Below are 15,358 nucleotides of genomic sequence, written 5' to 3' on the forward strand. Positions count from 1 at the left end.
TCCTACTAGAAAACTTCAGAAGTATAATTATTACTGTGGATAGTCAACCTATGAAAATGCCAAATAATCATTATGCTGCTTGGAAGACCACCTCAGCATTGTAGGAGGCTGGGTGGAAGCTGGGAAGCTACATGATAACTGTGTAGTGTTACTGAACCTATATTATTTAAATTATGACTTACCTCCTCCACATGTAACAGAAATATTTACACTCAGCAGAACGTAACAGAAATATCTGAGTAATTTAAGCGGCTTAAATTACCTGGATGAGGTCTTGAAAATGGTCCATCTTTAGCCTGTGTAACTCCAAAACACAGGAAAACCAAAATACTGGCAACAATACCTCTGCAAGTAAAAAAAACAAACTGTTTATATTGCAGCATCTTACTAACAGAGATGTAAATCATGTTTTCTGATGTCAAACCATCTGGTCTTTGTTTCCTAACTAATACACATGTCAGTCATAAATCAAACCTTGGGGAAAATAATATAGGATAGAGTAGTTCAGCTGGAAAGGACATATGAAGAACATCAAATCCAACTGCCTACAGGCAACAGGTATAAATGTAGAAATAGGAATAAATGCCTACATTTCAACTGCGGTTTCACAACTGACAGCCTCAAATCCAAAAGCCCACCCAGCCGTCCTTCTCCCTTTCTCCCTGCTGACTGCATGCTTCCATCTGCATACTACCATCCTGCTAGGCAGTTCAGGAGCCCTATCTCACTGAAAACTCACCCAGCAATAAAAAGTCACCAGACCACATACCAGATACACCCAGGATCCACAAACTTATCCCAAAACCCTAACGCCCAGAATGCACTGTTTTCTGCCATCATCAGCTACATAAGATCTAAGGGAGGATTGCCACAGTCCTGCTGGCAGCATTTGAGGCTGAACTGTCAGTTTAAGCTGTGGAGGAACTGGAACCTTAAAGTAGCCTCATGGCTCCAAGAACAGATCCTTATTGATTAAAAAAAAAAAAAAAATCACTTAAGCAACATCCAAGGATTTAAATTCCGCTAATTGTACACAGAACATCTTTAAATAACGTATTGCTTTGCATGTATAAGGAAGATAAGCAAAAGCGAACACTGATGTCTGAATACACAGAATCACGGATACATAAAGTTGGGATGGACCCCTGGGTATCAAGTACAAACCCTGGCTCCACACAGGGTTGGCATCTGGGGTGCTCCTATGTCTGAGAGCTCCCTGACCTTCAACACTTGGGGCCCTGACCACTGCCCCTGAAGAGCCAGCTCCAGGCCCAACCACTCTCTGGTGAAGAACCTTTTCCTTCCTTCCACTCCTAATGGATGAAATGGCAATAACACAATTCCAAAATGCTTCGCCCCACCCCCCCAAACTTCAACTAATTGAGCTATCGTGTTTTCCATTCTACCTGTGGTCAGAATGTGTGGTCAGAAAAAAATTGTAATTGAGAAACATCTCAATACACTGCAGGATAACTGTAGGCCATGTTTGCAGTTAATGGTGCAACTCTATGCATCAACAAGAGAAAATACCTATTTTTATTTACTGACAAGATTTGTTATACATCAGAAGCAATCATAGACTATTCACACTTTAAACACTTCAAGAACTCCTTTCAAAAATAGAAGACACAATCATTCACAAAAACTGCTTTGTGACACCTGCCTCTGAGTATAAAAAGGCTGTGCTTCCTGAAAATAAAAATGGCTTTTACTTAACAGATGTAACTCTGTTACTTTGCTTGCTTTATGAGACTGGGAAACACAGCAGAATTAGCTACTGAATTAAACTGTTAAGAGAGTTTTATCATGCTTTTCCAAGATGAATCAGCCAAAAAAAAAAAAAATCTTTTCAGCTGTTCTCAGATAAGGATAGTCTGCATTTTGTGTCACTACTCTGTATTTGGAAATAACAGGACCACAAATCTACATGTACACTTAAGAGATTGCATTCTGCATCACAAAACAATACACGTCGCTTTGCTCACTACTAAGCTCAGTCACGAACCAAAATGTCCAAGATCAGCATCTTACATTCTTGGGAGACAGTTTTTTTCCCAAAGTTAGAGCCGACCTGTACGTAAATCACCATGAGAACTCACAGCTCCCTTCCTTTCTCTAAAATCTTCAGCCAAACAGCAGACACAGCAGCAGTGCTGAAATCAACTGTCATTTCAGATATATACATATATAGAATTTTAACTTCAAGTTCGCCTTAGGAAATCTGGAAGAAAGCGTCAAATCTATGCAATAACTATGCCAGCTCTGTTATCTTTCCTCCTCAAGTGACTACATTTCTTCCCCTCATACCAACATAACTGCCTCCCTAGGAAGCTTCAAAACGTAAGCAGCAGTTTGGCCAGCTGGCTCAGCATGGTTTGATGTAAGAACTTCTCTAGGTTTTGAGAGGGATGCAGGGTTTGCCTCAGGCTACCCATGCAGGTAGCCTGCAGGGACACAGCTCACGTATTTCTTTGAGCAGTAGAAGACACTAAATAGATTACACTAAATAGTAGCGCCGACAAAAATAATTTTAGCACTTAACCAAGAAAAAAAGAGAGAATACTGCAACAGTTTCATTAGTACAAACAGGGTATTGTTTCTGTTATTTTAAGAGTTGATTCAGAGACACAAGACAATCAAGCCTTTCTACAAGGATCTGTGTATCATCCCTTGTTCTAGGCTTTGAAACAGACAGCTCCCGTTCCCTGCCCTCTCCCTGGCTCTACTTACATGAGCAGAACTGGTACAAGGCCTCCAGTGCTATCAAGAGCTGAAGAACTGGCAGTGCAGCAGGTAGAGACCTAGCCTCTTTGTTACCTTGTTTTCTTTGTAGGTGTTCAGCAACAGGAATTGAATATCATCAACTTACAAACACATATACACCCAGATTTATTCATGTAGCTGAACAGAGATCAGCTATTGCCTGAAACTACTATAGAGAGGCATCCTGGAAAAGAGACTGAAAATCTAGTATGAAATTCAATATGAAGTCTCCATGCACGTAGGACTTACTACATCTGAATGTATTTACTTTTTTTTCCACCCAAAAAAGATCTCTTGCTCAGCATTCAATACACCCAAGAGATGTGGATTTCTTCCACAGCCATGATACACAAAGCAGACTGCTGAGTATTGATTTAGCTATCCTCAGAGCTGGAGCACAGTCCTGCTAGCTCTTCTGGGATGCTTAACAGGAGAGGAAGTTGACATTTGTCAGATGGCACGGACTACTTCAAGGCCATTCTCAGTGCTGCAGGAACTGTGTGAATAAAGTCTTATATATCAAACAGGTTTTGCAGTGCAACTTCTTTTTGGCAATTGAAGTAAGCGTTCAACTCTCTTTATGAGAGACAATCTCATCCCATATATCACATGATCATATAAATATATTTGTGTGAACTTGGATTAGGTTTAGATGCAAACATTTCTATATGCCTTATCTTACAAAATATAAGAAGTTCTTCCTTTAATTGCCCTACCGCACTGCAGGAAGGAAAAAATAGAACTCAAATGTCCACATATAATCAGACACAAGTATGAATCTCAGCTATAGATACCACACCCTGTTATTTCATAGGCTCGCATTGTACAGTGTATTTTGTGCATCATTTCTCCTGGTGACTCACTGCAAGAATCCAGCCACTCACCCTGCCCTCAACTGCTTCTGTAAGAGACCAGATGGAGCACTTTTGTACGAGAGAAGATGGCAGCCTTGCTTGACTTCACTTTACTCAGTACAGGAAATACAGAGACAGGAGACAGTATTGCAATTTTTATTTATATTTATAATTTATTTTGCTTCAATTTCATGTTTTGCTCCAAGCCCCTAATGCAGATCACCAGCAGTCTGGCATCTCTCAGCAAAGGCTTGAAAACAAAGGAGATTTAAGTGTCTGCAAGCACGTTCTTAGACTTTGCACCTAAGGACCAAAACACTGCTGCACTGTCATTGTGCAGTAGTTGGAAATAAAAAAGCATGACAGCTCGAGACACCGCTCACTGGTAATAAGATCACTGCTGTTCATTAAGTAAGCAAGAGTTGCCATGGGATATTTGCAAAGTGACAGCTTCGCACAGGCCAACAATTTAGATCAAAAACATGTAGCAGCTCTATATAAAGACTGAAAAAGTTCTCATGATTAGATAAAGTATTTTAAGCTACGAAGGCCAAAAAAAAAAAATCTGTGAGAACAGAGGATACAGTTGCACTTATGCATATTGTGACCATCCTGCTCTGCTCAGAAATGCCTCTCTTTGGTCAAATATGCCACATAAAATTGGTCCGGAATGACAAAATACAAGAGAGCAGCAAGCACACAGCTGCTAAAGAACACACACAGCTTGTTCCCCTAGATGAAACATGTATTGGGCTGGAACCTTTCATGTTTAGTTGTGCTAAACTTGGCAAAGCACTCGCGTCAAAGGCCTTAGAAAAGAGATCACTGAAACCAGAAAGGAGTTCACAGAAAACTAACAAAATACGACACTTCCTTCCTTCTTGTAAATCAGGTCCAAGGCAACACACACAAAGCTCTGGAAAGGCCACAGGACTCATGTTAATTCTGTGCTGAATTTTAGCTTTGGATAAAGCAATGCTTTGGCCAAGTTAACCGCCACCTCAGAATTCAGCATGTAGCTAGAATGACTACAACAGCATAAGGATGAAGCCTGAACAGAAGCTGAAGTATCCCTCAAAAATAATAAAACAATATTCTCAAGATCTAATATAATTTCTAGCTGCTGATTTTCAAATATCTTTGCAGTATTCTACAAGCAGAGATATAGAAGTGATCAAAGAACATTCACTGCTTATCACTTGATATGATGCTGTTAAATTCAATTTAACAACTGCAAATATTATTCCCTGCAATGAACTTGCAGAAGGCAACTTCCATTTCATGAAAGAAAGGTTATCTGGTGATTAATCTTCTTTGGTCTTGTTTTTATTAAAGCAGCTCTAATCTCAATAATAAGATATTCCACTGAGTCACCTTCTATCCGTTTTATCCCATAACAACATGTCATCACTTCTCTTTCAGCTTTTCCATTTCTTTATGTTGAACTGCCGTTCCAGAGAATGTCCCGTCTCTACTCGTTCCCTAAATCCAGGCATTGTTGTAACTGGGAGTACAGTGGCATTTGCTTACATGAAAGCCTTCCAGAAATGTTCCCAGATCCAGCCAGGCCACTGCGTTCCAACTTGTTCCATCTCACCCCCACACATAAAATTACCAATGCTCAGCTCAGCACACCAGTGAGTGTGAATAGCATTGACTACATCTATTGTGTAACCGATAGAATAACAACCACAGCTATCTCAGGAAATACTTAATTCCTGCATCTCTGTGACAATGAATACTATATCCTGAGCCACTACAGAGAATGAAAAAAAGTAGGGTTTGGGATTTGAGGCATACAAACAAGTTAATAAAGATCATTTTGAGGTAGCTTATCCAGGAGATGCAAGTATGTAAAGCAACTTGCTCACAGAGACCCTCTGCTAACAGACACCATACAGAAATACTTGCTCAAATATTTACCTCTTTGTATTGTAGGCTGTGTCTTGAGGTGTTTCTTCAAGTAAGGTTACGTATCCCAGCGCACAGGTGAGGATGAACAGAACTGTCAGGGTATGAGCTCTCCTAAAATTTAGGAAGAGGGAAAACAGATATAGTATTCGACCAAGAAAGTAGAAAAGGTCAAGCTGCCACCTTTGAGTGAACCTTCAGTAAGGTTCACACATCAACAGCATTCAATGCTACTAAACGAGTTTTTATGTGTTGTGCAGCACAACCACAGCAGTTCAGAAGCAACTGTGGCCAGCTGATAGGCACAATTATGGCATAGATAATGTTCTTGTGTAATGCATGCTGCTATCTTTTTTCTTAAGTAAAAAATTCCTTTCCTAATAAGAAGGTATTTGTTTATTTCAGCGGAACACTTAGGGAACTCCGCCTGGAAGGAGAAGTACGGGAAGTCAAGCCATTTAGCATCAGATCAGAAAGACACAAGTTGTTTTAGAGGACTACACAACATCTCTTAGAGAAAACCACTGAAATAACACAGGTACAAAACATCAAGCAGAGGACAGGAAAACAGTGAATGAGTAGTACAGTATCCTACAAGTATGTGTGTATACTGTCTGGTGCTACGTTTTCTTTCAGTATTATAATGAGTTAGCATTACATTTCCATTTTACATCAAAATAACACAAAGTTAAACATGTATTTAAGTTCTGCAGTACATGATAAACTGGACATCACCGTGGATTTCTAAGAACTCTACTGGCTTACCTTTAAACATCCATCACAGTGACCTAGATAAAATTGCTCTGAAAGTTAAAGTAAGCATTATTTTGAACTGCATTTTGAAGTTCATTCTAATCCAAAACACAGCCACTTCTCACAGCATCCTTTTAATCCCACTGAAAAACACATGCAATACCTCATAAGCAGATGAAATCCTCTTCTGCCAATGCTAAAAAGGTGTTCAGTATTTAACACTATCTTTCCTTGCCATTTAGAGGACACAAACCAGCTCCAGAAAGGAACAAGGATGGAGGAGTATTTTCAGAAGCAGCAAGGACACAACACGTCAAAATAAATCCACAAAGGTGTCACAGCAGCAGGTTTCCTGCACAACAGATGCATCTTGCTCGTGAGCTGCCTTGCAGGATGCCAAATAACAGGTGATTCAGACATCACATACTTAATGTCCATTTACCAGTCATGTGACTCTGCTCCTATTTTGTAACCTCCCCAAGACTAAAAACTAGGTGCAGTCTTCTCAAAGGCTACAGCAGAGAACGGGCTGGGGAGGAGGGGAAATTGTAAGAATCCATTATTAGCACATCCCAGGTTAGATAAATGCACCTAGAGACCTGTCTAGCAGAGGCAACAAAGATGAGTTGCACTCATTCCCACGAGCAGTCTGCAGCAGAGCAAAGGGTCAGTGTTTGAGAGCCTCCAGCCCCCACCTCCGGTCTGTTCAGGTGCCACAACCACCAACTTGAAATTCAGCAAGCCCCTCTGCTTAGTACAAGATGCCATGTATCCACTCATTTCCATTTTAGCTATGCCTTCCTTTCCAGCTGAAGCCAGATCTTCATGTAGCAAGTGAACAAGAACACGTGAACTTATTTTCAGCCTAGCATGAAATCCAGAGATCAAAGAATGGCCTGGGTTGAAAAGGACCACAATGATCATCAGTTTCAACCTCCTGCTATGTGCAGGGTCACCAACCACCAGACCAGGCTGCCCAGAGCCACATCCAAACTAGCCTTGAATGCCTGCAGGGATGGGGCATCCACAACCTTCTTGGGCAACCTGTTCCAGTGCGTCACCACCCTCTGTGTGAAAAACTTCCTCCTAATATCTAACCTAAACCTCCTCCGTCTCAGTTTAAAACCATTCCCCCTTGTCCTATCACTATCCAGCCTCGTAAACAGCCATTCCCCCTCCTGTTTATATGCTCCCTTCAAGTATCAGAAGACCACAATGAGGTCTCCCCAAAGCCTTCTCTTCTCCCAGCAGAGGTCGGAGTGAAGAGCAAGTAGGGAGCTCTAACAGAACAGCACTCGTAATGAGAAAGTAATTGCAGCTGCTCAAGGTGGCCAAGCATCTTGCATGTTTGTCATAGCAAACAAATATATACCCTATCTTTCCAAAGTTTTGAAGCTTAAAAAAAAAGAAATTAAGAAATCCAGTCCTACAGAATGGGACAAAATGTTAAGCAATTAGTAACCAGAAAAACAAAGAATATACAGAAGTAGTTGTAAAGAAATTGCATAAAGGGGGGTTAAGTCTCCACATACACTCTGAAGTAATACTTCAAGAGGAAGACAAGACAGCTAAGGACATCCAGAGCAAGTAAGTATTACAGGAATTATGCAGAAAGGCTTATGTTCTTCTAGCTAGCCTGGAGCCTTTGCAGAAGGAAAGAGCTAAGCTAAGCAGGCTGCAGCTTCCTTCTCACGTTATACAAGAGTTCGGGCTATACGTAAGCAGCAAGCAGCGCAGACAACATTCAGTTCTAGGAGGCTTCACGTCAAAAATACCAGAAGACAGTGCCTAAAAAGATGCATATAAAATATATGTTATGCCAAGGACAGTCAAGGACAATTCACAATCCCAAACTGCTATAAAGCCAGAATATAAAGTACCTTATTTTTCCTCTGCTAGCATTTCTCTGCCTTTCAATAACTTACTTCTAGCTCTTTCTCCATTTAAACACTAGGATCATTTAAACAATTCCGGTTTTATTTTTATTAAACTACTTGTCATTGTAACTTAGTTAAATGCCAATTGAGAGCTCCAATTGTTGGACTCAAGATCAGTCCAACAGGCAACACCCGTCACTGTACTTCTCCCTCTGCGTGGCTTAAAAAGAAGTAAGACTGAATTTATTCACTGGGAAAGGCCCCGATTTCTCTTTTCATAGAAATTGATTTCTTTTTTTTTTTGTCACAGTTTTGAAACTGTAAGTTTTTCAACAAAATGATTATCAGAGCTTTTATTCTCCCAGTTCTTTTTGTAGATTCAGACGGATCAGATCCCCAGACCGAAAGAATCACGACGTCTTGACCTCAAACTCAACACAAACCAAAACTGGCTTAAGTGAATGGGCCCACACCCTAATTACCCATTTCTTTGCATTAAAGCTCGTTAGTCATAAATGATGCAATAATTGCTTTAAAAGCAATAACAGTCATTGAGAACAACATGCCAGTGATGGATGTCCTAATCCTTTTGTCATTTCTGTGTTGAAACAAAATTCCAAAGAGCCTGTAAGGTAGGCCACTTGGGTGTAAGGGGTGACACTAAGAGCTACCGCTAGGAATGAATGGCAGTGAAAACAACTCCCATCTCAGCCTACCAAAACCTTCCACAAACAAACCTTTTCTGTTTTTTCTTGATTCCAAATAATGGTGAAGCCTTAAAAGTGGTTTTGAATGAAGAATCCACGTCAGAGTTCTCCACCCTCTATATAACTTCACATCACCTGACACGAGTTATGAATTACGACAAATGGAGAGTACCACAAATCTGCAGCTTCAACAGCAGTACAGCATTTGATTAAGTTACCATGAAGACCAAGTTACAGGAAAAGGCAAGAAAGAATAACAACATAAGGCCGACCAACATTTTGACTTCATCAAGAGTAAGAGAATCCTGTTTGGATATAAAGAGAGAGGCTTTGAAGTCTTTAACAAAAATTCAACCTTTGGTCATAACCTCCATAACATTCAAATCAGACACACAAGACTCAAACGTTCATGTTGCACAAGGCCACATGAAGAGGTCAGCAGCAACCACAAGATGTGTTCAGCACGGTGACACTGCCCATGAGCTCTGAGCATCTCCACCTGTAACGCAACAGAAATGGAGCTGTTGGTTTTCAAGCTGTAGCCCGTGCTTTAAAATCTGCTTACATACACAGAACTAATTGAAAAGTTTCTATTCTTAGACTACAAACCTTCATTGTACCTATAAATGCATACAATGCTGATTGAATTTCCATTCATACTTGCCATGTTCCAAAACAATAAGGTGAATTTTCTTGCCATAAGTTTTTCCACTTTCACAAATCAGTGCCTCTCCTAAAACCATCACCCAATAAGAGAAGCATAACAGCCCATGTTTCCATAGAGAAATCAGAACAATGGATTAAAAAGCAAACCATGCTTCAGCAAATGAGTCATTTTCCTTTGAACGAGAAAAAAACACCTCCATTCACCAGTCCTACGGAGTTGGCAAGTTAATCAAAGTTCCCTAAATGATCTACTTTAAATGCTAAATATTTTTTACATTTAAGTCTACTGAAATCTCTGCTTCGTGTTTTAGGTTAAAACCGCCACTGAGCCAGTGTGATTTCGCATTACAGGTGGATACAATAACTCAACACACACTTTAAGAAGAACGTTTATAAAAGGGAATGGGAGGAAGGTGCCCTTGTGCCAGATGAAACTGCACAAAAGCAGTTTGTGGGGCTGATGACCTGTTTTGTAAACTGCTGTAGGATTCAAGTCATATGACAACTTTGATGAGGCAGAGTTCAAACCACAGCACTGAAGCAGCTCTCTGGAGCCAGCCTCTACCACCCCAACACACGCTCACAAGATCTCTGCAGGAAGGTTTTCCTTCTGCTTATTGCAGAACTATGCAATGTTTCCCTTTCAAAAGGATAATGCCATTCTAGCAACACCTGCCCTCCACTGCGAGAGGAGTTAATGCAGCCAGCAGACTGACATGACCCGGTCAGATTGCACAACCACCTCCTGGATGTTCTAGCAACTGGGCACTGCCAGGGCATTCCTAAATATTAGAAAAAAAGGCTGAGCTGCACACCAGTAGCCTCACGCAGAACTCCTCTGTTTAAACAGTACGATTGAACTCGGTAAATTCTGAGCAAGCAGAGAATCAGAAAAGCAGCTCAACAAATACAGAAATTCACTTTTTCAGGGACAAGAACTACGCCTGAGTAACTGTTTTGAATACCAATGCTGCATTTCCAGAAGTAGTTGGTATGCACACAAATCCTCCTTTGCACAGAAGTGTCCGTGTGCGCGCCTGGCACCAGGAAAGATTTCTCTTCATATTTTCCACAGAATAGAATGAGAAACACCCAGGCAGAGGAATCTACAGGCTTCCCTTTCCTTGGCTGCCATTTCTGCGCTTTTTGCATCAAGAAGACATTTTTGGAGAACGTTGTACTCAAGATCTAACCAGATAATCCCAGATGGGTAATCAAAGAGCATCCAAGGCCCACCCAAGATCCATACGAAGACAGAACTCCATACTTCTACCTCCTTTCACTGGCTGCTAGAAGTGGGAGAGGAAGCTTTCTTCTTCAAGAAAAGTTGCTGCAGCCAACGTTTATTACACAGAGGAGATAAATCAATTATTTCATTGAACTTTCCTGCTTTCTAACAAAAAGACCCTCAGCTCGTCCTTTCCAGCTTCGCATCCCAATCACAATCAGGTTCCCACCTCGTAATTAAACTACAGAATTCTCTAGTTTAAGGTTATCAAGCCCAAATAAGACAACATAATTATACAGCACCTAATTCATATTGAAAAGTTTTATAAGATTTTGAAAGATCAGGCAGCTAAAACCTAGCACCTTTCCGAAAGTGGGCTGCATTTGTAGCAGTAAAGTTACTTTTGCAAGTCAAACTACTACTAGATTTCTGACAGCCCTGAATTTTTCTAAACTGACCAGGCCATGGCAGTAACCTCACCTTTAACTCCAAAGAGAAAAGGCACTTTCTATGTAACTCGTGGGCAAAGACAGAGGGCCCCTGCCCCACCTGCCCACCTCTAACAGCACAAGAGCAGTGACAAGGGCCATGGGAAGCAGGCAGCTCCTCTCCCTAATCTATGTTGCACACAATAAAAAAATTGAGCCTATCCTTTGGTAAACGACCTGCAAACATGCAACACCATCATGTGCAGGTCGAAAGAAATAGAAGGAAAAAGCTTCAAGCTTTTACAAGCACTTAGAATCCTTGATGTCAGCATGTGCAACAAACACTACTGGGCAATAAAACACCTGAAAATAGGGAAGTTAAGAAACCATTCCATAACATACTCACATGCTTGCCTGTACTGTCCTCCTGGAAGGAAGCAGCAAATGGGAAGCCTTAAAGAAGGGTGGCACATTTGTGCTTCCAAAGGCACAATTCACCCTCACAAACAAGCTGCAGAGACAGCAGTTTAGGTCGCCAACCCTGCACGAGTGGCAGACTACGTGCTACCTACATAGAAAGGTGCAAGAAGGGGAGGTTATACAACCCAAACAGTTTGGATTCAAACAGATGCCGCTTGTAAGGCATCACAAGACACCTGGCAAGAACCGCACGAAGAAGAGAGTAAGAAAGCATCGGTTTTACCCATTTTCCATTTATAAGAAGGCACCACTCGGTCATCCACTCAGCCTACATGACGCCCAGGGAAGTTGTGCCCTTGAGAGTACAACAGTCGCTCCAAATGCTTCCAAGGAGACCTCCCGGCGACCCAGCGGGATCTCAGCGCCTCCTCGCAGCTCGTGCTGGCAGAAATACCTCGCTCAGCACCCACAGCCCCAGCCCCGCTGCCGCTCAGATTGGCAGAGCCGGAGCCAAGCGTCCTCCTCCCGCTGCCCATCAGCGCCAAGCGGCAGGCAGAGCGCTCGGCCCCCAGCTCGTGTTGCAGGCAAGGGGCTTCGCTGCCAGCTGGGGACGGAGCGAGCCACGCTCCTGCGTGGAGCTCACGTTACAGATTATAGGAAGCAACGGGGATGGAAAGGACGGAGACTGAGGGAGGAGGGCGGCAGCCGAGCGCCGGCAGCACGCTGCAGCCAGGCGGGGTGTGCCACAGCACCTCAAGGCTGACCCCGCGGCGGAGAAAGGCGGCTCCGCTGCCCCTCGGGGCGCGCCGAACCCGGGGGCTGAGGGCACGGCCCCGCAGGGTGCGGGCGGCCGGAGGGCCGTGCTGGCGGCACTCACCAGAAGAACGTGTTGGTGCCGTCGTCGTAGACCTCAGACTCGGTGCTGCGGCGGAGGCCGAGCGCGGGGCCGTCCCTCTCGGGGCCGGGCGGCGGGGAGCCGCCGTTGGGCTGCTGGTGCTGCTCCTCCAGGGCGGCCTTACCCAGCGGCCCGGCGGGACCTCGGCGCTCGCCGCGCCTCATGGCGGCAGCGGCCGCGGAACGACCCCGCGCTCGCGGATCGGAGAGGTGGGCGGGGCGCCGCGGCGCGCGACCCAACGCAGGGACGGAAACGCGCAGGCGCGGAGGGCGCCCCGAGGAAGGCGGGAAGGGAGGGCGGGCGTCTGCCGTTGCCGGGGTAACCGCATCGCCTGAGGAGGAGGGGCGGGCGCCAAGGGAAGGAAACGGTTGAAGTTTAAGCGCGCTCGCCTGGATCTAGAGAAGCGATCCCCGCCAGGCTGCACTGCAGCTTCGGATACCCCAGAGCGCGCCGTCCAGCCCTGTAAATGCCATTTAACCCCTTCTGCTCCCGCTCTCGCTTCGGCAGACGCGAGGAGGCGCTGAGGGAGGGCGGCTGCCCGTGTGGGTGCGCATGGAGCAGGCGGCCGCACGATGGCAGCAGCCAGCCAGGCACAAACAGAGCTGCAAACATTTGCAACTGTAGGTTCTGTCCGGCGCTGGGATGTCACATGAAGCTGAGCAGCCAGCTGCCATCTCTGCTGTACGAACAGCATAGCCGCGTAGGGTGAAGAATCTCCGCTTCCCATCCGTGGCACGGAGGAGCCTCAGGGAAACACGGCAAAAAAGAGTCACGGTTTGACACTGAAAAACACCTGGAACACCTCTTCTGAAGGATCTTTCTTCTTTCGCGTCCTTCCAGCCAGATCCACAGGAAGGCAATACCCTTCAAAGCCAAGGCCCTGGGGATTGCATCATGCAAGGCAGGCTGTAGACAGGCAGCCTCTATCTTCCTGAAGTAGTTCAATACATAAGAGCCTTCAGCTACTCATTGCTGCTTCTCAGATGGAAATTACCAGTGCAGTGCTCGGCGCAGGTCAAACCGCAGCCCAAAGTGGTTGGAGTGCACTGGACTGGTGCGATACCAACAGCAGATTAGGATGCAACCGCATGGCCAGCCCCAGCAGCAATAAACATTTGAGGGTGATAATATCTGAAATAATCCCAGCTGCTTACAATGCATTTGTGCTGTTACAATCCCTCAGCAAACGAATGAACGGCAGATCCACCACACCTCGCGCCTTAAGCAGATTGTTCATCATGCACTGGAAGGTTCAGCCTCTCCCTCCTTGATCTTAGTTTGCTATGCTGCTGTCCTCAGTACCATTCCCCCAAGAGCAATAAAATCCAAGGCAGCGCATCACAGGATGGTTGTGCGAGCAGGAAAGCTCTGAAACAAGAGCACTGACAATTTGGTCACCTGCCTCCCTGCAAAAGCAGCTGGATCCTGCCTAGGCAGAGCCAAACTCCCTCTGAACCGAAGAAGAAAAAGTTCATTGTTTCTTCTAAGTGCTATGCAAGGTCAGATACCTTGGACAAAAAGCCAGTCTGCAAGCACAGGCTCACCTTCCCCACTAGTAAAGCCTCTGAGTTTTGGGACTGTTGCTGGAAGCAGCTGTTGACTGTGTTCAATTAGCTGGCCTATCTGCAGAGCAAAGTCCTCCCACTCCTCCTTGGCAAAGTTTGCAGCAGAACGAAACAGATGCACAGGTAGAGACACATGTCCCACCTACACCTAACCCCATTTCCTTTCTATCCAGCAGTGCTCATGTTGCAAAGGTCTTTGATATTCTGACGGGAGATGTGGAAAGCACAATCAATCCTATCTGACAAGAGCTTACTCTCTCCTCATGTAAACACACACGTGTTCTCCCACACCCGTGGAGAGCAGCTGGTGATCAAGGTGGTTTTCCCCTCCTGGCCAGCCCTACTGATCACTTCTAGGAGGGTAAAGGTCTGCCCGCTCCTTCCCTCGCTTTGCCCTTGGTTTTAAGCATAGCAGGAAATTGGGAAAGTGGCTCTTATTAAAAAGATAATAATTGCAGGTCTGATTCATAGCCTGTTTAAAGCGCTTGGCAAAGCCACAGAGCAACATTAGCTTACCTGGGAAAAGCACTGTGGAAATGCCTGCTGCATTCCCTGACAGAATGCACCAGATCCCCTCCCCCCCCCCCCCCCCCCCCAGACTAGTTTTATTTAAGAGCTACCCACAGTGATGCATCCAGAGAGCAGAGGAAAACCCCTAGCTACAGGGGATGACACCCTCCTGGGGAAAGACAGCTTTCAGCCTGGAAATTAAACAAGAGACATAAAACAGATATAGGAAGAGCTATCAGACATGGCTTATACGTAACCTTTTGTCTGGCCCTTTTTGCAAGAAGAGAGTTAAAGCCTGCTCCATGCCTGAGGTCTGGATGAAGTGAGCCTTTGTGATCACAGAAAAACAGCTCTCAGTTATTTGGTTATGATTTCCAGTGAGCATCTCAACACAAATGCGATCAGGAAAGCAGACGCTGAAGCACTCATGCTCTGGTTAATCCCATCTACTAGAAGTGATGTTAAGAAGCAGGGAGGCAGGAGTCCTATGTGGCTTGGGGGAACATTCAGGGCACACTTAGATGCTCCCCTCCTCAGCCATGAGGGAGGGAATACCTGTTCTTAAGGGCTGTAAAATACTTAGAGAAGTACCTGTAACCTTTAACACCTAATTCAATGCCTTCACACAACAATGCTATTACTTATGGAAGAAAGAAGCGCCAGCTCCCAGTGAGATGTGACAAAAACGATGTACTGGCTCTTCCAGGAAGCCAAATTTTCCCTGTACTTTCTGAAGGCCAGATGGGGAAATGGAAGTGGAGCAGAGCACAGTGTGCCACTA

The 15,358-nt window shown here is 44.4% G+C and overlaps 1 protein-coding gene across 6 annotated transcripts in view; it reads right to left on the bottom strand.

Annotated features, from left to right (window-relative positions):
• Positions 1–15,358, bottom strand: part of PTDSS2 (phosphatidylserine synthase 2) — a 58,219-nt gene that overhangs the window by 25,251 nt on the left and 17,610 nt on the right. For 2 of the 6 annotated variants that reach the window (NM_001199503.3, XM_015286205.4), the window contains exons 1-3: positions 12,485–12,717; positions 5,541–5,642; positions 263–345 (exon numbers count right to left, since the gene is read on the bottom strand). In NM_001199503.3, the coding sequence (NP_001186432.3) occupies positions 263–345; positions 5,541–5,642; positions 12,485–12,666 (367 nt within the window). In that variant the 5' untranslated portion in view covers positions 12,667–12,717. Of the gene's footprint in view, positions 1–262; positions 346–5,540; positions 5,643–6,444; positions 6,677–11,593; positions 11,756–11,890; positions 12,718–15,358 lie in introns of those variants that run through there. The other 4 variants (XM_040700788.2, XM_015286203.4, XM_015286204.4 and 1 more) reach the window with 4 other exon arrangements.

This window comes from Gallus gallus, chromosome 5, assembly GCF_016699485.2.
Source record: "Gallus gallus isolate bGalGal1 chromosome 5, bGalGal1.mat.broiler.GRCg7b, whole genome shotgun sequence".
NCBI lineage: Eukaryota > Metazoa > Chordata > Aves > Galliformes > Phasianidae > Gallus > Gallus gallus.